The 21,666-nt window shown below is 46.5% G+C and overlaps 1 protein-coding gene across 2 annotated transcripts in view; it reads left to right on the top strand.

The window, feature by feature from the left end:
• The window catches only part of EPHB4 (EPH receptor B4), a 48,942-nt gene that overhangs the window by 23,048 nt on the left and 4,228 nt on the right, over window positions 1-21,666 (top strand). Inside the window, exons 4-15 of one of the 2 annotated variants that reach the window (XM_089480558.1) lie at window positions 1,054-1,735; window positions 6,294-6,449; window positions 7,693-8,022; window positions 9,902-10,026; window positions 11,602-11,758; window positions 15,230-15,332; window positions 16,390-16,460; window positions 17,716-17,829; window positions 18,404-18,651; window positions 19,410-19,625; window positions 19,848-19,997; window positions 21,297-21,490. In XM_089480558.1, the coding sequence (XP_089336684.1) occupies window positions 1,054-1,735; window positions 6,294-6,449; window positions 7,693-8,022; window positions 9,902-10,026; window positions 11,602-11,758; window positions 15,230-15,332; window positions 16,390-16,460; window positions 17,716-17,829; window positions 18,404-18,651; window positions 19,410-19,625; window positions 19,848-19,997; window positions 21,297-21,490 (2,546 nt within the window). Of the gene's footprint in view, window positions 1-1,053; window positions 1,736-6,293; window positions 6,450-7,692; window positions 8,023-9,901; window positions 10,027-11,601; window positions 11,759-15,229; window positions 15,333-16,389; window positions 16,461-17,715; window positions 17,830-18,373; window positions 18,652-19,409; window positions 19,626-19,847; window positions 19,998-21,296; window positions 21,491-21,666 lie in introns of both variants that reach the window. The other variant, XM_089480557.1, reaches the window with a different exon arrangement.

The following is a 21,666-nucleotide window of genomic DNA, read 5'->3' as shown; positions in this document are numbered from 1 at the left end:
TGCAAAAGCCGGCTGGGATCTCACATTGTGGTTTCAACTGCTTCACCACAACCAAAAATCAAGCCCAGACAAAGAACGCGTTTTCTATACAAGCTACATCCGTTGCTTAATCTCTTAAGAAAAGTTTCTGGGGGTGGACCAGAGGGGGGCAACATCTCACGTCAGACAGGAAATGTCGCCCATTTTAAATAGACTTGCCACCCTTGGAGCAAACTTATCAGACTCGATGGCCAAAAATAAACCCTAGCCACAGTTTTCCTCTTGTTTCCTCTGATCAGGATCCTCACCATGGAATGAGGATGTTTAAATGTTTTCCCACCAAAAGAATCCCTTCCTCTCCTTCAAAATCTAGTATTTCTCCCATTGGATAGCTTTAGGGGATTTTCCATGGGAAAACGGCACTGCTGGGAAAAGGCAGCCGTGGGGCACCTTTGGGACTAGCGGGTTGTTTTTAAACATTATGAGCTTTTCCGCAAGTTGCAAGGCTCCAAATCTCATGCTGTAATAAAGCCGTTAGCCAGAGGATCATAGAGCAGTTGAGGCGGATCATTTAGGGGTCATTTAGTCCAGCCGTGGAGTGATGCAGAAACAAATCACGGCTGAAACACCCCTAACAGGTGGGCCATCCAACTGGTATTGAAAAAGACCAACGGACGAGAGACCACCACCTTCTCAGGGAGTCTCTTCCACTATCAAAGATTTACATTTAAAGAACAGTACAGCGCATCCGCTCCATACGTGGGCGTGCCATACGTGGCTTCTGGTTTATGCGGAAGCCGCGCTGCAATCTATTGAATGGCGCATGCACGCCACGAGCATGAGCCCCATTCTATTGAATGGGTCCATAACTTACACGGCATTTGCCTTACGTGGTGGGGGGGCAGTGTCCAGAACGGATCCCCGCATAAGGTTTACTCCAACTCTCTGATTCTATGCTTTATATCCCATCTTTTTCCTGGCCCCGGGATTCAAAGCAGTTTATGACAGCTTAAAAACCAGAAATCAGTCTGACTGCTGGATTTCTTTCCCCCCTTCCTCCTTCCTTCCTGGCAGTGGGAAGAGCTGAGCGGGATGGACGAGGAGCAGAACAGCGTCCGGACTTTCGAGGTGTGTGGCGTGCGGCACCCCAACCAGAACAACTGGCTCCGGACCACTTTCGTGCCTCGTTCGGGCGCCACCCACATCTATGCTGAGCTCCGCTTCACGGTAGTGGAATGTTTCTCCATCCCACGTGTCAACCGCTCCTGCAAGGAGACCTTCAATGTCTTTTTCTACGAGGCGGATAGTGACATCGCCACTGCCACTTTCCCGCCCTGGATGGAGAATCCTTACGTGAAAGTGGACACCGTGGCAGCCGAGCATTTGACCCGTAAACGGGTGGGTATGGAGGCCTCCGGGAAGGTCAATGTGAAGACCCTCAAGATCGGACCCCTCTCCAAGGCGGGTTTCTACTTGGCTTTCCAAGACCAAGGGGCCTGCATGGCCCTGCTCTCCGTCCGGCTCTTCTACAAAAAGTGTCCCTCCGTCACTGTCAACTTTACCCTATTCCAAGAGACGGTGCCCCGTGAGCTGGTCATGTCGGTCACTGGGCAGTGCGTGGCCAACGCTGTCAAGGTCAGCTCCCGCCCGCTCAGCATGTACTGCCGGGAGGATGGGCAGTGGGCCGAACAGACCGTCACAGATTGTACCTGCGGCGCAGGTTACGAGCCCTCCGAGGAGAACACCAAGTGCCGAGGTACGTGAATGGGATCCAGGGGAGACTGTGAATGGGAGGAAATCAGAATACAGTGGTCCCTCCACATAGGCTGGGGTTGGGGGTGCAGGACCCCTGTGGAAGGGGGAAGGGGGGGGGAACACAAATAAAAAACTACTACATTTTTACCTGAGAGATCACCTCTCTAGGAATCTCAAGGTCCTCCTGCACAACTCTCTGAACATCTGTCAGATATTGACCATAGAATCATGCTGTAGCAATAGCAACAGCATTTACATTTCTATACCACTTAATAGTGAACTCGACACTCTCGAAGCGGTTTACAATCTGTAAGCTAATTGCCCCCAACAAGCTGGGGACTCATTTTACTAACCTACAAAAGGATGGAAGGCTGATAAACCTTGGGATCAAACTCACAACCTTGTGGCTGCAGGACTGGCATTTTAACCACTGCACCACAACCTACAACATCTAGAGAAGTGTTTTCTCTGGTAACCTCTCAAGTCTTGCAGTGCAACTCTATGGTCAATTTCCAGCAGAATTTCTCTGGAGGACCGGAGAAATAATCAAAACCCCAAAAGTCAAAGCTGATTTCTGTGATAAAGGGTAACCCAGGGCTTGTATTTTATATTTTATATTTACATATTTTTTTTGCTGTAAACCGCCCGGATTCCTTGTGATTGGGTGGGCTATAAATAAATCCATTATTATTATTATTATTATTATTATTATTATTATTGTCTACACTTGCCAGAATAGTCTGGGCTGCCCCTGGAGTAGTCTAGCCACAGATTTGCTTAACATTTGCCCCTTGCCTTGTGGGTTTTCCCCAGTGATGACTGACTGCTGCCTTTCCATGTGGCCCCAGTTTGTTTCCCGGAGCAACTGCTGTGGTCAGAATCAGGTAGCCAGCCATGCTGTTGACACTGGACACCTACTGCTGACCACAGAGTGACTTGTACTGGATAGAGGACCACATGCGAATAAGGCAACCGCTGTTGTCACTTAAACCCCCCTGCAAACCCACAGCAAATTATGAGTTATTTAAATGCAGATTAGTCTGAAGAAGCCCCAAGTCAGGTGTGGGCATCGTAAAGAAAGTTTGGACCCAATTCTGGGTTTCAGCCAGGTGACCAGATGTCATAACTGGAAAGGAGGACTAGGCACCATAAAATGTAGCATATTTAAGAAAAATGAAGGGAACTATAAAATAAAAGCTGGAAATTAATATAAATATAAATTCATACATGCTCAAAATTGCATGGGCTGAAGGTTGAAATGTAGGACATGTCCTGGAAAAGCAGGACGTGTGGTCATGCTGGGTTTTGGCCCTGCATTGTGTAAGCAGTGAGTCCGGGGAACTCATGGTAAATCACTCATGTAGCTAAGGCCCCTCTTGGGCCGGGCAAATTGCAGTCCCCTGGGCTTCACCTTTCTGGCCCTGGCAGCTCCAACTAAAACCCTCCCTGAAATTTGCCCCCCCCCCAAATCATGGGGAAAGTCTCCAAAGATGTGTAAATATGGGAAAATACCCCCATCCCATGCCTCTAAATACCCCAGGCCTCAGTACTACCCCGAAATAACTCTGCTCCCCTCTTGAGTTCTTCTCAAAAGGCAACAAATGTATATGTGCTAGCTATTTTGAGAGGGACTAAACTGCTGCCATTTTGAGAAGGGCTGCAGAAGGAAAGGGAGTTCTTTGGGCTTGCTGGGGGGTGCAGCCTGTAATGGGGGTCCCGTGGGAGCAAAACTAGCCCTCGGTCCTGACATAGATGCCCCCCTGGATTGTCTGAGGTCTTTGGCAGAAGGACAGGACCTAGTAAAGTGGCCCTTTTGGGATGGCAAGTCCCAGAATTCTGGAAAGCGCCAGCCCAAAAAGGTCATCTTTCCAAACTGGGTGAATAAGGCCAATAAACAGACTGCCTTCCCTGCCTCCATTAATTCTCCTTCTTCAAAGTCTCTCCTGTGGAATAATCATTGCATCTTCTGTCAGCAAATTCTGTGAAGTTAACGAATCAATTTGCGCAACGAGGGAATAAAAAAATCTATTTGTTAGCAACAGACAATCTATTTCCTGCCAGAGCTTGGGACAAGTTGCTTTTGGGGGGCTGAAACTCCCAGAATCCTCCCTTCACTGGTATGGCTAGTGGAAGGATGGGCAAGGTGGGATAAAGTTACTTTTTTCAAACTGCAACTCCTAGGATTCCACACAAGCAAGTTATTAATTAGAGACACACATCTGGGAACTGGAAGCTGAGTTTGGGAAGAGTTACTTTTTGGGACTACAGCTCCAAGAATGGGATCAGGAACAAGATCTTAGTAGAGTGTTTATTGTTTTTTGGACTGCAACTCCCACAATCCCTCTGAGAATGAAATGTGGAACCAGACCTTGGGAAAGTTACTTTTTGGGGGATTTAACTCCCACAGTGGGATCTGTACCCCAGAGCTTGGGAAAATTACTTTTTAGACAACAATCTGGATCTTAAAACTTAGGAAAGTTGTGGGTTCAGCTTCCAAAATCCCCCCAAAGAAGTCTCAAATTCATGCCAGCGCTGGAGACATTATTTTTATTACAACTCCCTGGTTTCCAGAGTTTGGGAATGTAACTTTTTTTGGACTGCAACTCCCAGAATACTGGATGGAGAGGATGTTAAATGAAAATTCAGGAAAATGACAATTTTGCAAGCATTGTTTGGGATGGGCTCCATTCCAGACCCTGGACTTCCATCTGGTCAGAGAGGGCAGGGCAGCCTAGTGGGTGAGAACAAGCAAGCCATAAAACCTGGAAATTCAGAGCCAGGCCCTGAGATCCGGAAAGCCTGACGTGGATCTAGAGAGATAAGCGAAAGCATGTTCAATTCATGCGCACATAAGGCGGTTGTGTATACGCACATGTAAATGGAGGAGACTGTGAAGAAGGAAATGAATGGACAGGGCAAAGGTATACAGTTTGAGATGATGCCCTTATCCAAAATTCCTAAATCCCAAATACTCCAAAATGGTTCACATGGGTGATGGAGACACTGACACCTTTGCTTTCCGATGGTTCAAGGTACACAGGCTTCATTCCATGCACAAAATTATTCAAAATATTGTGTATAAATTTACCTTTGGCCTATGGGTATGAGAAACATAAATGCATTTCATGTTTAGAGTCTGACAAAATTCCAGACTCTAGTCCCAAGCATTTCGGATAAGGGAGGCTCAGCCTGGATGCAGACAAAATAATGTCTGCAAAGAGAGCTGCTGGCCCTGAGACCAGATCGGGTCCAACCTCTCCATTCATTTAGCTTTTTCATACTTCCCCAAAATGAGGGAATCGGCCATTATTTCTCCCTCAAAATACATAGGGAGCCCACCAAATGAACTTAGCAGCAACCAATTAATCCTCTTGGCTCTTTCCATCTTGCTGTGGTCTAGTCTTTATGCTTTTGCAAAGCCTCTCCTCTTTCCCTGCACTACGGATGGTTTTTGAACTCTCCAATCTGACAAAGAATTCAGGAGAATCCGAAAGCTTGCAGGTGTTTTTGTGATGCATTGATTTGTCCTAATAAATGTATACATGTGGGGAAAAGAAAAGAGAGGGAGCAAGGGTTATGTGCGGGGGTATAAATCCAGAATGTGATATGTAGGGAACAGGAAAAGGTGGGATTAAAGCCCCTTTAAAGCCCCTAAAACTGACCGCCATTTGGCCTGCCTCCCCCCTTCCTTCCCGGACCACTCTCTCTGTTCTCCAAGAAAGACCCCAAAAGGACCCTCTTTCCCCCATTATAGCTGCCTTTTCTCTCTCTGGCTCTCTCTTGGCTCTTCTGCCCTGGCCCTGAGAAGGAAGGGGTCTCTGAACTCCCGGCCGGCTTCCGTGGGGCCGCTCTGTGGGGCTCAAAGAATGCCAAATATCTGGGGGTCAAGGGTAGTCAGCTTGCAGGCGGTGGTCAGTAGGAGGGAAGAGCTGGGTGTCCTTGAACACATCTCCCATTTCAACCACGTTTGGCCAGCTTTTCAGAGGCAAACATTCAAAAACTTTCCCTTTTGGGTCTCAAACAAACACCACGGAGCTTGGGAAAGTTGCTTTTTTTGGATGGCGACCCCAAAAATCCCAGAGGACCCACTTGTTGCTGCAAGAGAGTTGCATTCAGTGCTTCTGAAGAAGGGGAAAGAGCAGCTTCCATGTTCCCCCTTGAATCCTCCCCAGTGTTCCATTTTTATATTGACACTATTTTTAGGTAACAGTTGCCCAAAACCCATACCAGAACTACCCCAAACATGCAAAAGGGCCCTAAAAGATCTTCCGAACCCTGCACCTCCCACAGAAAATGCCTAGATTTCAGCCACATACCGGCCAAAACAGTGGCCAGAAGTGACTTTTGGTTATTTTTGTTCTCTGGTTTGGCCAATGTATGGCTTAACATGGGGATATCTTCCCACACTGGTGAGCAAGGCCTGACTGCAGTGGGGAGGACCAGAAAGTTAAAAGGATTCACCGCAGCCCCAATATTATTATTGAAAAACATTGTTGGCACGACTGGTCAGAAGCCATCGTGAAATTTAGTCATGTTTTCCCCTTGTTTTCCATTTCTAGCTTGTGCGCCAGGGATGTTCAAGCCATCCCAGGGTGAGGGGTCTTGCCAGCCATGCCCTGCCTACAGCATTTCGCAGGCTCCGGGTTCGAGTGAGTGTTCTTGTCGGGTTGGTTTCTACCGGACGGAGAAGGACCCCGTGACAAAACAGTGCACCAGTGAGTGATCGGAAACCGGGAAGAGTTTTGGGGGAAGGTTGTTTATCATTGCTTACGGCACGTGTTGTTGTTGTTGTGCCTTCAGGGGTGCATCTACATTGTAGAAATAATGTGGTGCTGGTGCCTCACAAAACTACAAATTCTAAGATTCTGTAGGATGGAGTTAATGGTGCCAAACTGTATTATTTCTACAGTGTAGATACACCCAAGGTTGTTTCCAGCTTCAGGTGACCCTAAAGCAAACTTGTCTTCCTTAAAGCTGAGAGAGCATCACTTGCCCTGGACCATTTGGTGCGTTTCAATGGTTGAGAGGGGACTTGAACTCTGGTCTCTCATAGTTCTTGTTCTGCATTCAAACGATGCCACCTCCAATATGGCAGCCTTCTTCTAAGGTTTTCTTGGCAAGATTTCATCAGAGGAAGTTTGCCACACTTGCCTTCTTCTGAGGCTGAGAGAGTGTACTCAATAGCCACAAACATCTTTCATGAATCGGTCCCACTGATGCATGGTTTCCCAACCACCTTACTTCAGTGGCTGTTACATCTGTTGTGGTTTTGCGTTTTAAGGTTGACTGACTCACGATAGCCCCATCCTAGGATTCTCTTAACCAGAGTTGCTCAGAGGTTTGTCTAAATCTGAGGCTGAGAGAGAGCGACTTGCCCATGGTCACCTAGTGAGTTTCCGTGACTGAGTGGGGATTCAAACTCTAGTCTCCTAGAATCCTAATCCAATACTCAAACCACTGCACCACAATGTCTTATCATTATGGCAGTTACTTTTATGTTCCATGCTTGGCGTGCAATGGAAACCAAATCAGGCACCTAAATGTTGCCTCTCCGGTTCACTAGGGACGTAAAAATCCCAAATATTTTGTCCTCATGTGAATGGATGAATAATTTCCATAATATGCTTTCTGCTCTGAGGGGGAATCCATATTTCCAGGCCATTTTTAATTTTTTATTTGCACATCCTGAATCGTTCCAGGCAAATAAACAATGTTTTTTCACACACAAAAAGTGGCTTTTGCCCAGAAAACAGTTTTCTGCAGAGGACATACGCTTTCTGCGCAAATAACCACACATTTACCCATTTAGAAAACCATCTGTATTTCTGCACAAGTAATTTCCCCAGAACTCCCCGACAACAAGGATCCCAATGTGTGAATACAAGAGTCTCCTTCCTCTGTGATCCCTCCCAACAGGAAATTAATAACAGTACATCTTTTTCCATTTCTTCTGCTCAGCCACGCCGTCTGCGCCACGCAGCATCGTAGCCAAGATCAACGGCTCGGTGGCCCTCTTGGAGTGGAGTGAACCATTGGAAAACGGTGGCCGGGATGACGTGGCCTACCATGTCCTCTGCACCGAGTGTCCGGAGCGGCAGAGCTGCCGGCTTTGCACCCGCCTGGCTTATGCGCCCCGGCCCCGGGGGCTGGTGGACCGGACGGTGACTGTGGAAGGACTGCAGCCATACATCACCTACACCTTCCAGATCCAAGCAGTCAATGGCGTCTCGGATCTGAGCCACAACCCGCCTCATTCGGAGTCCATTAACATCACCACCAACAAAGATGGTGAGTAGACCTCTACTCTGGGATCTGAGTGTAAAGCAGGAACAGTTTCTTTTTTGGGATGCCAACTCCCAGAACCAGGTTCCTTCCGGCTGGGTAGAGACCTGAGAAGTGTTCCTTTTCGGATTACAAAGCCCAGAATCCTTTCAGCCAGCAGGGTCCAGAGCTGGGAAAGTGTCTTTTTTGGATCACAGTGCCCAGAATCCACCACAGCCTGGACACAGAATGGAGAGATATTCCCTTTTTTGGACTACAGTTCACAAATTATATCTCCAGCATGCATTTAGACTGAGCTTCAAAATGTTTGTTTCTAGTGAGATTAGAAACAGGCCCAGCAAGTGGCTTGGAATGGCCTTTTGCCCAAAGGAGTCCTTTTTCCATTGGTTTTTGAACTCCTCCTTATCTTCTTTGGGATTATTGTTCTATGTTTTTATGGCTTGTGCTGGGAATAACTTTGAAGTGCCTAGGAAAGCAGTGTTAAGAAGTTGTAAATAAATTAACTGGTTTCCCCCTTCCATTCTTCAGTTTGCTGTGCTTTAGAGAACCTGTGTCTGAAAAGAGGGATGCCAGGGGACTGTTGATCCTTGTGTCCATTTTGGGGTATATGCTGACCAATTTCAGGTGCAGCAAAGCCACAGTCAACCTGCTGTGCGGAGGGAAAGGCCCTCTGCACATGCTTGAAGGAACTTTCTTTTCCATTTTTCATATTTCAACATTTATTCTTGGTACTGGGAGGTTAAAAAAAGGCAAAGTGTTGTCCTCATCCCATATTATCCTATCCTCGGAGCAGGCAAACGTATTATTTGCACAGAGCCTCTTTTATCACTGTGCTATAGGCAAAACTGCTATGCATCCCTTTGCTGGAGGATTTTGAGCAATGGTTGGATAGCTGTTCATCAGGGATGTTTTAGAATTCAAAAATTTCGCCATGTTCGTCTGTACAATCAGTATGTGAAGAGATTTTGCAGCACCTTTGAGACTTGCTGAAACAAAGATGTTGGCAGCAGGAGCTTTCCGAGACTTAAATCTACATCTGAGGAAGTAGACCTAAGTCTACAAAGCTCATGCTGCCTACTTCTTTCTTTCAGGGATGTTTTAGCTGGAGATTTTGTCATTATGATCTTTGGAGGAGCTTTCAATAGCTACAGTTCTGTTCTTTTTACCCAGCTGTTTTTTTCCTTCATGAGCCTAGCCATCTTCCAAAAGGATTTTTACATATGAGGCTGGAATTGTAGCTATGAAAAATGAAGGAGAGGGTCCCCTGGGGCATGTGCAGAATGTCTTTTCTTCCCCAACATTATTTCACATTGTTTTCAATTGTCAGTTGCTGATGGACTAAAACCCAGAGCAGGCTCACTATCCCCAATGGCAGGGAAGCTCAGCACTGCTCCTGGTCGTTTTAAATTGCAGTTCAATTGCCTCTTGGCCTGCAGTCTTGCGATACAGAATGGGATGCAAATAGGTAAATAAACAAATAGATAGGGAGGCTGTTTAAAACAGTCCCTGATGAGTGAGAAAGTGATTAACAGCCAGTGAAACCTCGTGTAGAAACGGCAGAGGAGGAGAATGATGCTGACATGGAATACATGTTTGTACTATAAACATCTGATAACGTTCAGGAAGCAGAAGGAGGAACGAACCCAAAGTGATAAGATACTCTCTGCTAAAAATGGAACGGCAAAGACTCAGTGACATCTTCCCAAAGGATCCACACTTAGCTGTGGTCTTTTTCCAGGGGTCTCTTTCTTTTTTTGGCAGTTAGTTTAAATGTCAGCTGTCCTGTTTCTTCAATATGTTCTGAGCAGGAGGCAACCATCTCCTGGTCTCAGTACATCGAGAGAGAAACAAGAGGGATAACGCCTGTGGTTCCTTCTCTCCCCAGTTCCGCAGCCTGTTTCCGAGATCGAGCAAACCTCGGTCAGTCCCAACGGGGTGACCTTGGCCTGGCCGTCAGTCCAGCCTCCCACCGGCAGCATCTTGGACTACGAGGTCAAGTACTACGAGAAGGTGAGCCGGAGAAAGTAGGGGGAGCAAAGGCGGAAGAGAGTACTGCGCTCCTCTTCACCAGTTGCTCCTTAACCAACATTTGCACTTGTGGAACGGCAAACCTGTCCGTACGGGAATGTTGTGTTTCTGACCCAGGATTTCGGAGTCACGGTGGTTTTTACCTGATATGATCTGTTGTCCAGTTTGGTCAGTTTCAGATGGCTGGACACTACTTGTCCTTCGAAAAACTCATTTGTGGGGAATACCTGCAGTCCCCAATTCCCATCACAAATGCAGTTCAGGGGGTTACCTGTCCCTGTCGGCATGGAACACACATTGAGCCATTCGCTTGTGTTGTGCGCATGCAGCCCCAGTCATCTAAGGGCATCACAGCCCTGTTATTGCTCAAATTGTCCAATTTGGAGGCATCTTAGGTTGAGGTCAGGGTTCAAGGAAGGCTATGGAATCAGTACAGCCAACCTTTGACTCCAAATTTTTCCTCTCTCCATCTCCAACTCCTTCACAAATGGCCAATGCATTTCAATTAGCAATAACATTTTTAACACAAGTCCAATGGTAGCACAAGGCATTTAATCACCAGCACATGAATCCTCTGGCTGCTTCAACTGACAGAACATGAAACAGGCTGATTTGATTAAATTTTCTGAACTAGAAAACTTTCCTAAATTCCGATGAGGGCAAACATGCTTCTCCCGCTGCCTCTTCCCTCCTTTTCTCTTGGCCGCTTTCGCCTCCACTCTCAGCTTCAGGGCCAGCCCTCAGCCCCAGATGACAAATTGTACACGTTTTCGTTGATTGACCCAATATTAAATTAAATCTAAAGCTTATCTTAGGATAATGCTTTTATTACACCACCTAAAAGGAGTACAAAATACTCGCAAAACATTTGAGGTTGACCTAATTAAAGGCATTATTGGTCTAATTTTGGAATTCATCTCATGACCGCTCCTGCTAATCCTGTTTAATTCAATCCATTGATGTTTTGGGAGATCCCATAACTTTAAAACAGAGGTATTCCAGAGGTTTCAAGCCTCCAGAATCTCGCGGTGAACGTTTTCTGGCTGAAAATGTGCAAGAAGGATTTTTTATCCACTGCATTGCAAGCAAGGCTTCTAAACCTCCCTCCCTTTGAGATTAGAGATGGATATTGTGATCAGAGGTTGGGGAAGTTACTTTTTTGGATTGTAACTTCCAGAATCCTCCAGGAAATTCATAGGGAGGTTATGGGATTTGTGGTCCAACCTTTCCTCCGAAACTGGGACCTATAGCAGCTTGCAAAGATTAAAACAAATTTTGATTTTGCCATTCTACATAAGGGACACCATTTCACTGTGCCATTGCATATTATGGAACTTGAGCATACACAGATTTTGGTCCTGGAGCCAAACCTCAGCAGATACCAAGGGCCCACTGCAATTCATTATATTTAAAATATTGTTAAGTACTCTATTTAGAAGAGCTTTAAGACATCCACACATGGCCTGCACTCTGGGGTTTGAATGGATATTGTTGTGGTTCTTTCTGTGGGAGCTTTGGAGTCCCAGTCCAGGGGCTGACCTCCCGCTCTTCTCGCAGGGTGTTGGGGGTCCCATGTTTGTCAAGACATCTATGAACCAGGTGGCCCTGACTGGACTGCGCCGTGGGACAGTGTATGGCGTCCAGATCCGAGCGCGCTCTGAGGCCGGCTACGGTGGATTTGGGCCAGAAAGGGCCTTCCAGACCCAAGGCATTGGTGAGTAAGCCTAACCTTCAGAGGTAGCGTTGTTTACCCATTGCTCTCAAGTCAGGTCCATTAGGCTTCACCAAATGGTATATGAAGCAGTTTTCCTTTGCTTTGCAATATACTCCTTTCCCAGGGATGAGAAGCAGAAAAACCTCCAGATGCTGTTGGACTGCATCTCCCAGCATTTCTGACCACTGCCCTGTGGATGTTGCCAGGGCAAAACACACTGGCAGTGTGGCTCAGGGCTGCTGGGGATGGCAGTCCAGAAACATCTGGAAGGCCATAGAGATCTCAGCCTCAGCTCTGCATAATATGCATCTTCAAATATTTTTTTCATATTTAGGATGTGGATTTATTGTTTCAGCTGTGGATTTTGGGAGAGGTTGGAGTATATAACCCTTGGGATCCCTCTCAGCTCTTCAGGTCTTTCTCTGTGGTCATTTTGCGTCCAGCAAGGGCTGTGGTCAGTGCCAGGGCAGAACTAATTCTATTTGGTGCAAGAGAGAATTTGGCAGTTCTGGACACAATAACAGAGGCATCAAAATAGGGTTCTCTCTCCGTACTCTGGATTTTTCTAAACTGAATATGGATGAAAAAAGTCCGATGCTACAGGATTAATACCTCATCCTGTTTCCAGCACTTATTTTCCTGATTAAACATGGGATCTTGTGGAATTGCACAGCTTACGGTTTCCTCCGGTCTCTTGTCTTAGCTGCAAGGGATTAACCCATCGGCCCCGTTGGAAATTGTGAAATTTCACTGTTTGGCTAGATTATCTGTTCCTAGTTTGATGGTAATCCTTGGAGCTCTAGAGGAATATGTCAGGTGGGCTTGTCCTGGAGTGATCCCTGCAGAATCCCCCCCCCCCCCCCATTTAAGCTTTTAAAAAAGAAAAGCCAAGAAGTTATTCTGGTAATGTGAGGGGGGGGGATCATGGGACAGTTTCCTTTGGGAAGAAGTTCCTTTTGCAAGGTCCCTTAAGGTCGTTCTTATGCGAAGGATTTCCTAATGGTAGATGTTTCAGAACGATTCCCTCAATAAGTGGTGGGTTTTATTTTATTGTATTCACCTTCCTTGGATGGCCCACTTCTTGGGACTGCCTTAGCTCTGCATTTCCTGCATTCCTGGCATTGGGCTTGGAATAGAGGACCCTTAGGATTCCTTCCAGCTCTGCAATTCTGGAGTTGGCCGGTGGTGGACTCTTTGGTCTTGGAAGGTCTTTAAATAGAAGTTGGATGGTCCACTTCTCAGGAATGCTTTAGCTCTGTATTTCTTGCATCCCCAGGGCTTGACCTGGATCTCTTTGCTGCATTTGACACACTGTTGATCATGGTCTCTGGGTGGATTTACTCCAAGACAATGAGATTTGATCATATAACACCTATTTTAAAATCTCTACACTGGCTGCCAATTCGTTTCCGGTCCCAGTACAAAGTGTTGGTTATTACCTTTAAAGCCCTAAATGGCTTGGGCCCGGGTTACTTGAGGGAACGTCTCTCCCTGCATAATCCTCCCCACATACTCAGAATTTCTGGAAAACTGTCTCTTAACCAACTTAAGGTGAGGTTGGCATCCACTCAACAAAGGGCCTTTTCGGCCGTGGCGCCCTCTCTATGGAATGCCTTACCTGAAGGGATCCGTCTTAGTGGATCAGTGGAAGCCTTTAAGAAGGCTTTAAAAACTCATCTCTTCCTTCAAGCCTTCCCTCCTAATTCCGTTTAAGAATATATTTCCCTATCGTATCTATGATTCTTGATTTTAATAATGTCATTGGATGTTTTAAATTTTGGTCGCATTTAATCCATTTTAATTATGTACTTTTAAGATGTGGTTTCTACTGTTTTTATTGTCTGTTTTTAACAATTTCTGTACACCGCTTTGATCGTTGGAAAAGCGGTTAATAAATGAACAATTTATTATTATTATTTATTAAGACCTGGGTTTTGTGGGATCAGTCTTAAACTGGTTTAAATCCTGCCTGTCACACAGATCTTTTGTGGTGGTTACAGGAGGTCCGGTTTCTGCCCCCGTCTCATTCGCTGTTGGAGTCCCTCCAGGTTCTATCTTGGGTCCTTTACTGCTCTCCCTTTAGGCCCTGTCCCTGGGAAAATCTTATTAGCTCCTAATAAATTCCCCATAGATTTCACCGGGTGTTGAGCAGCGATTATCATCATTGACTCTTCGTTATCGTTCACTCCACAGATCCAGGCTACAGCCAAGCAACACAGATTCTTTCTTTATAATCTTGTCAAAATTCTTCTCCTGACCTTTAAAGCCCTTCATCTCTCCTTATCGCCCTTGATGCGCATTGAGCTCCTATGACATCGGTCTCTTGACCCAGCCAAGGGTCTCCTCCTGCCCTGCGCAAATCCGCTCCTTCTCTTGCGCTGCTCCTGAAATCGCCTCCCCACACAATTCAGGACTATTCCTTCCTTGGCGGCTTTTAAGGCCAAATTGAAGACACTCTTGTTTAGGGAGGCATTCCGAATTGTTGGTTGTTAATCTTACTTTGTTTTTATTGTATACTACTTAGTATTATTTTAGAGATATTTTCACCATGTAATGTTGTTGTTGTTGTTGTTGTTTTAGATTGTACGCCGCTTGGCAAGTTTTTATTCTTTTTTTCTTCTTATTTTATTTGACCGTTGCTGTGTAAATAAATGTTCATAATAATAATAAATAATTGACCTAGATAGACCTTGGGGTTCCTTCAAACTCATCCTGCTGGCAAGTGGTTAGTCTAGATAGCCCTTGGGGTATCTTCCAACCCATCCCATTGGCATGGTTAGGCTACATCAGGGGTAGGCAACCTACGGCCCGCGGGCCGGATGCGGCCCGGCGAGGCCTTGGGACCGGCCCCAGCCCGGTCCTGCCGCCGATTGCCCCCGGGGCCTTTGGCCTCTCGTGCGAGGGCAAGGGACCTTTGGCTTATCAGGGGGAGGCGGGCAAGGGGGAGCAAGTGGCGGGCAAGGGGGGCAAGCGGGGACAAGGGGGGCAATTATCTATAGAAGCCTGAGAAACATGCATTTATATTACCATTTTTTAAAAAATTAGCGAATTTTTTCACGTGTATTCCATTTTTTAAAAAAAGTGTCCTCCATTTGAAAATTTTGTCTTACATTTGTCCCAGTTTATTTATTTATATAATTTTTTTTATAAAAAAAAAAACATTATTTAATTATTTATTTTTTGGCTTCGGCCCCCCAGTTGTCTGAGGGACAGCAACCCGGCCCCCGGATCAAAAAGATTGCCTACCCCTGGGCTACATGGTCTTTGGGGGACCCGTAATACCCTCGAATCTGGTAGGTTCTGTGACCCTTAGCACAGCTTAGGAGAGACGATCTTCCTCTCTCAGAGATGTTCAGGCTCTCTTTTTTGGCCCTTGAGCCTTGACTCAGTCCAGATCCGGATCCCTTCCTTCCCAGAATCCAAACTGGGCACCCAGTCTCTCTCTCTCTCTCTTATCTCCACTCTGCGCAGACTCAGGGAGCAGCACGGAGAAGTTGGCCCTCATTGTCGGAACGGCGGCCCTGGGGGCCCTCCTGGTCCTGGCGGTGGTCATTGTGGCTGTTGTCTGCCTCCGGTAAGGCTCTGAGTTCGAAAACCAAAGGGTGGGAGGGGCCAGGTGGAAGTGGGAGGGACTTATTGAGCTGTGACCTTGTTTCCTTCTTCTATACGAGGACATTTATTTAAAATTTTCACCCACTGGCTGAGATTATAAGGGGTGTGTGTGTGTGTTTGTGTGTGTGTGTATGTGTGTGTGCCATTTTGGTAATGTTTTTTCACACTTTGGAGGATTTTTGCAAAAACAAACAATTTTGCAAAACAGCCCACATGTCTTTGCATTAAAAAGAAACCCAGTGTTTATGTGTAGAAAACCATGGATCTTGACCAAAATACTTTGCTTTCTGTGCAAAAATGCTTTTGGGATGCTTTTGGGGTTTTCTTCCCCAAATTCAATATTTAGTTTGTACAAAACCCTATATTTGTCTGCAGAAACCAGTGTATTTTGCATTTAAATGCTTCAATTCCTTTGAACATTTTTTTAAACAAAAAAAGGAAGTTTTTTGGTTCACAAAAAACCCAAACTTTTGCAGAAAACCCAAGAATTTAGCACAGCTTTTTTCTTTTGGGAAAAAATTTCCAAAATGGCTTTTGACTGTTTTCTGAAGTGTTCTCTGCATCCCTTTTTTAGGTGAACAATGAAAGCAACTTGGGTTACATCTGCACCGCAGAAATCATCCAGTTTGACACCACTTTAACTTCCGCAACTCAATGCAATGGAATTCTGGGAATTGTAGTTTTATGAGACATTTAACCTTCCCTGCCACAACAAACTACAGCCTCCAGAATTCCATAGCATTGAGCCATGGCAGTTAAAGTAGTGTCAAAGTGGATGATTTCTGTGGTGCGGATGCAGGCTAAGATGGCAAAAATATGGTCCTAAGTAGGTAGATGGAACGAATACCCGTGGAATTAAAATGTTTGGGATTTTATACCGTTCTAACTTTGGAGACGTTGGGATTATCCAGCGGACGGTAGGAGTGGCTAAAAGGAATGGGCGGAGCAAGTGGGAGCATGGGTGTGGCCAAGGGAGGAGCCAGTTTCACGACTTTCGTGTTTTCCTTCTGCGTCGACAGGCGTCAAGGCTCCTCTGGGTCGCGAGAGACAGAATATTCGGACAAACCTGGACAATACTTGATTGGGCACGGTGAGTGCGCACAAAGATGGCGGCAATTCTGGTTTCAGCGGGAGGGGCCTATGAGGTTGTGGGAGGGGCCTAGCAGGCTGTAGTGGGAGGGGCCATTTGGATGGGGCATGTGTCACATCGATTTGGCCGTATCCATAAGGAGCTTTTCATGGACAAAGAGGGGGGAAATTCAGGCAAGAATAGATGTTGATCTGGAGGGTAAAGAATGTGTTTCTCTTGCAAAGTCTGGAAATACAGTCTTAGAAAGATTTGCGTTGCCCTTGGCCATCCCTTGCAATAGAATGAGAAGAAACGGAAAAGAAAGCTAGTGTTTCGTTGGCCTTGGACTAATTGCAAAGTACAAAAATGGTCTAAATGAGGATTTAGTATGGATTAACTTTATTGCAGGTACTGACTGTGAATTCATTGGAGCAGAAGCATTGAGACGCTTGAGGCTACAAAATCATTGAACTATATGCTTTGGACCTTGAACTAATGTGAGATAGTGTGATATTGCTGTTATGATGAAGAACATTGGTTTTCATGGAATTTGTATGGTTGTGTTATTATATCACAGCGCAGTCACATACATTCCATGAAAGTCAATGTTCTTCATCGTATCGTAGCATCACACTGCCGCGCATTAGTTCAATTCTTAGTCTTATATCTACTTATACCCCACTCTTTCCCCAGAACTGGGACCCAGAGCGGCTCTCAACATTAAAAGAACAATAAATTACAAACTTAGAAAAGTGGTACACTAAAACAGAATAAAATTGTTACAATATTAAAATAGATTGCTTATTAAATGAAGAAAAATACAGTTAAAATGTTGAAATTGCTTAAAACACTTTTTAAGCTCCAAAAATATATAGTTCAATGGTTAAGTCGCATCATAGCATCACAATACTTATACTTCAATGAATATTATAAGACTAAATTTGTAAGAATAATGCTTGAGAAAGCTCTTTTTTGATGATTATTTGTGAAAGAAATCTATTTCCCTTCGTATTTCTGGGTTCTTCTGTCCTATTCTGTAGACTTGTCAAGTTAGCCAGCAGAGATGGACATTTGTTGTATTCATTTAGAGTCTGTGCAGGGATTGGATTCCGCTTAGCTGGGTTTGTCACTTTTGAAAGGGATCTTTTCATGACCGGAGTTGAGCACAGTTGGGAGTTTTTGGGCAACAGTTTTGGCCTGGGGGATTGTGGGCATTGTAGTCCAAAAAACCCCAGTTTTGCTGAGCTCTGCTAACTGGCTCTTTCTCTTCTTTCAGGCACCAAAGTCTACATTGATCCGTTCACCTATGAGGATCCCAATGAAGCCGTGCGAGAGTTTGCCAAAGAGATCGACGTCTCGTACGTCAAAATCGAGGAGGTCATTGGCGCAGGTAAAGAGGATGGGACCCTTCCTGAGATCTTCCTCAGGAGTCAAGACCCCTTACATGTGAAACTGAGGAACGGGATTGAGGTTTCCCATCTTGTCATCTACAATGAAACCTCTCCGAAGAATGAGTTTAGTCACTGGGTTTGCATCCAGACCTCATTCCTTGGGTCTCCCACTAGCAGCTCCTCTCCAAAAAGTCGAGTTCCTTTCTGGTTCTCAGGTGTGCTTTCCACATTGAGGTGGAATTCCTTTCGTAAGGACAGAGACAAACAAGGATAACCCTTATAGGAATCGCCTCTGCAGGAAATTTCCCTGAAATGTATACTTCCCACAACGGGAATAGCTATTTATTTTCTCCATTTTGGAGCACCCGCGTCTAATCTGCACTGCAGAAATAATGCAGTTCGACACTGTTTTAATTACATTGCTCAGTGCTATGAAGTTCTGGGATTTGTAATTTGGTGAGACATCTAGCCTTCTCTTTTACATTCTCATTTTACAGACTGACATGGCTATACCTTTCAATTCTACCACTTTGTTTGTTGTAGCACGCCTAATAAAGCTTCTGCCTCCTGCAGGTGAGTTTGGGGAGGTGTGCCGCGGCCTCCTGAAGGTCCCCGGCAAGAAGGAGATCTACGTGGCCATCAAGACGCTGAAGGGGGGCTACACCGAGAAGCAGCGCCGGGAGTTCCTGAGCGAAGCCAGCATCATGGGCCAGTTTGAGCACCCCAACATCATCCGCCTGGACGGCGTCATCACCAGCAGCGTCCCCGTCATGATCATCACCGAGTTCATGGAGAACGGGGCCCTCGACTCCTTCCTCCGGGTAAGGGGACTCAAATGGGGGCCTGTGCGCTGGTTTCTCCAGTGGGGCCATGGCAGGCAGGAGCAGGGCGTTATGCCTTCCCCTGACCTCAGTTTCTCTCTGAACGGCAATATTTCTCTTGCCTGTCACCTGGCAGTGCAGAAGGGTCTTTTCATGGGAATGTGTGCTATATTTTTATTCTCACTGTTACGACTTTAAAATGCGTTCTTTTAATTTTAGTGGCGTCCTAATAGCATAGCTGGTTTCACTGTATTTTAACTTTTTTAGTGACCAGGTTATACCTGTGGTGGTCTGACTGTTGGAGTAGGACTCTGAGAGAACAGGGTTCAAATCCCTGCTTGGCCATGGAAGCCCACTGGGTGACCTTTGAGCAAGTCATGCTCTTTCTGACTCAGAGGAAGGCAATGGCAGCAAACTTCCTCTTGAAGAAATCTGGCCATAAAGCCCTAGGAGAGGGCCTTAATATGCCAGAATCAACCTGAAGGCAGAGAACACATTTCAGTGAAGTTTGTTTTATTCTAAGCGTGAGCTGCTTTGCTCAGGAATGAACAAAGTCCAGCAAAGGCGTCAATGGTGGTTCCAAAATGAAGGCATTTCCCCCCTCAGGAATTCTGCCTCCCCATGTCACTTAACCAGTTGGATTCAGGTCTCATTGTGCAACACCAGGGAATGTTGAGGATTGGGATGTAGTCAGCCCTCCACATTTGCGGCTTTGATTTTTGCAGATTTGACCTGTCCCTTCTCTTGTCCCCTTGCAGCTGAATGACGGTCAGTTCACCCCCATCCAGCTGGTGGGCATGCTCCGGGGGATTGCCTCGGGCATGCGCTACCTCTCTGACATGAGTTACGTCCACCGGGATCTTGCCGCCCGGAACATCCTGGTCAACAGCAACCTTGTCTGCAAAGTCTCCGATTTCGGGCTCTCTCGTTTCCTTGAGGAGAATTCATCTGACCCCACCTACACCAGTTCCCTGGTATGTGAAATGCCTCCCCCCCCCCCCCCCCCAGTGTTGCATCTAGACTCTTTGGGGCAGGGGGAATATGGAGTATTGGAAAACCCTGAGATTCTTAAGGGTATGAATCTTCAAAGTTTGTGATTTATTTTGCTTTAAAAATGCTGGTTGTTGGCTGGCTTCTTTCTTCCCTTTGTAGTTGTTCCTTCTCCCTGGTCAGTTCCTAAACCGCTTTCTCCTCAGGGTGGGAAGATCCCGATCCGGTGGACAGCCCCCGAAGCCATTGCCTTCCGCAAGTTCACCTCTGCCAGCGACGTGTGGAGCTATGGCATCGTCATGTGGGAAGTGATGTCCTTTGGGGAGAGGCCATACTGGGACATGTCCAACCAGGATGTGAGTGACCCTGTTCTGATTCTTTTGAATCACAGCCTTGCAAGGCACCCCAAAGGTCACTTGGCCCACCGTGCCCTTTGTCCAACACAGGAGTCCACAGCTAAAATGTCCTTAAAATTAAAAGACTGCTAAAACAACTTTCCAAAAACCTCCTCCCATTGTGGGAGAACCATCGCCTTTTGAGGGAGTCCAAATGTTTAGATTGCTGTAACTTAAACCTTAAGTTGAGCATTTGGAGATAACCGTTTGGGCATCTGGTAGTGTGCCACTTTTTGCCCATTCACACTGCACAACTATAGCTCTTTTATTCCAGTGCCGTAGTTCTATGGCTTAGTTCTATGGAATCTTGGGATTTGTAGTTTGGGAGGTCGTGAAGAACGCTCTGACTGCGAATTCTGATTAGCACTCCTTCAGCTACCCATTCCAGAACTGCATAGGATGGAGTCATGGCAATTAAAGTGGAACTGCAGCACTATACAGCGCGCCCGTGTCATACGCGGGCGTGCTTTACATGGCTTGAGCATACGCGCTCAAGCCGCGGGGCGCGTGCGGGGGCGGAAGGGGCGGCACGTCCCATTCAATTGAATGGGCGCACGCGCCCATTGCGTACCACCGCGCACGAGCCCCATTGTTTCCAATGGGGCTTGAGCATAGGCGGAATTCGCCTTACGTGGAGGGATCTGGAACGGATCCCCGCGTAAGGCGAGGACCCACTGTACTTCTTTGGGGGGAATGGACCTCTGATCCAGTTATATCCCTCTTCCCTTTTGTTGTTGTTGTGTGTCTTCAAGGTGTTTCCAATTTATGGAGACCTGAAGGCAATCCCATCACAGATTTTTCTTGGCAAAATTTGTTCAGAGGTTTGCCACTGCATTCCTCTGAAGCTGAGAAAGTGGGACTTGCCCAAAGGCATATAGTGGGTTTCCATGGCTGAGCAGGGATTCAAATTCTGGTCTCCAGATTTGTAGTCCAACACTAAAACTACTACTAGCACAGGCTCTGTCCGTTGTTGTTGGTGGTGTTGTGTGCCTTGAACTTGTTACCAACTTCTGGCAACCCTTAGGTGCACCTCTCATGGGGTTTTCTTGGCAAGTGTCTTCAGAGGGGGTTTGCCATGGCCATCATCTGAGGCTGAGAGAGTGTGACTTGGCCAGGTTATCCAGTGGGTTTACATGGCTGAGCAGGGATTCAAAACCAGGTCTCCAGAGTCATAGTCCAGTGCTGAAACCACTATGCCATGCTTTACCCTAGAGGCGCCTGCCTTGTTCCAGATGTGACCTTCCCGTTCTTTCTGCCCAGGTGATCAACGCCATTGAGCAAGACTACCGCCTGCCTCCCCCCACGGACTGCCCCACATCCCTCCACCAACTCATGCTGGACTGCTGGCAGAAGGACCGAAACTCCCGGCCCCGATTCGCCCAGATCGTCAGCTCCTTGGACAAGCTCATCCGCAACCCTGCCAGCCTCAAGATTGTCTCCCGGGGGAACGGAGGGTGCGTTGGTCCCTGGCCTCCCCACATCCTTTCCATCACCCCCAAGATCTGGGGCCCTTTCATGCTACACTATGCTTCCACTTTGCCTGCCATGGCCGCATGCTGTGGAACCCCAGGGCTTGTAGTTTTGGGGGGTGCACTAGAGCTCTTTGGCTGAGAATGCCAAGTAATGCTCC

The sequence above is a fragment of the Sceloporus occidentalis genome, unplaced genomic scaffold (assembly GCF_023333645.1).
Source record: "Sceloporus occidentalis isolate IW3139 unplaced genomic scaffold, rSceOcc1.0.p SCAF_14, whole genome shotgun sequence".
Classification (NCBI taxonomy): Eukaryota; Metazoa; Chordata; class Lepidosauria; order Squamata; family Phrynosomatidae; genus Sceloporus; species Sceloporus occidentalis.
The sequence above is the reverse complement of the archived record's forward strand: the minus strand, read 5'-3'. Positions and strand labels throughout refer to the sequence as shown.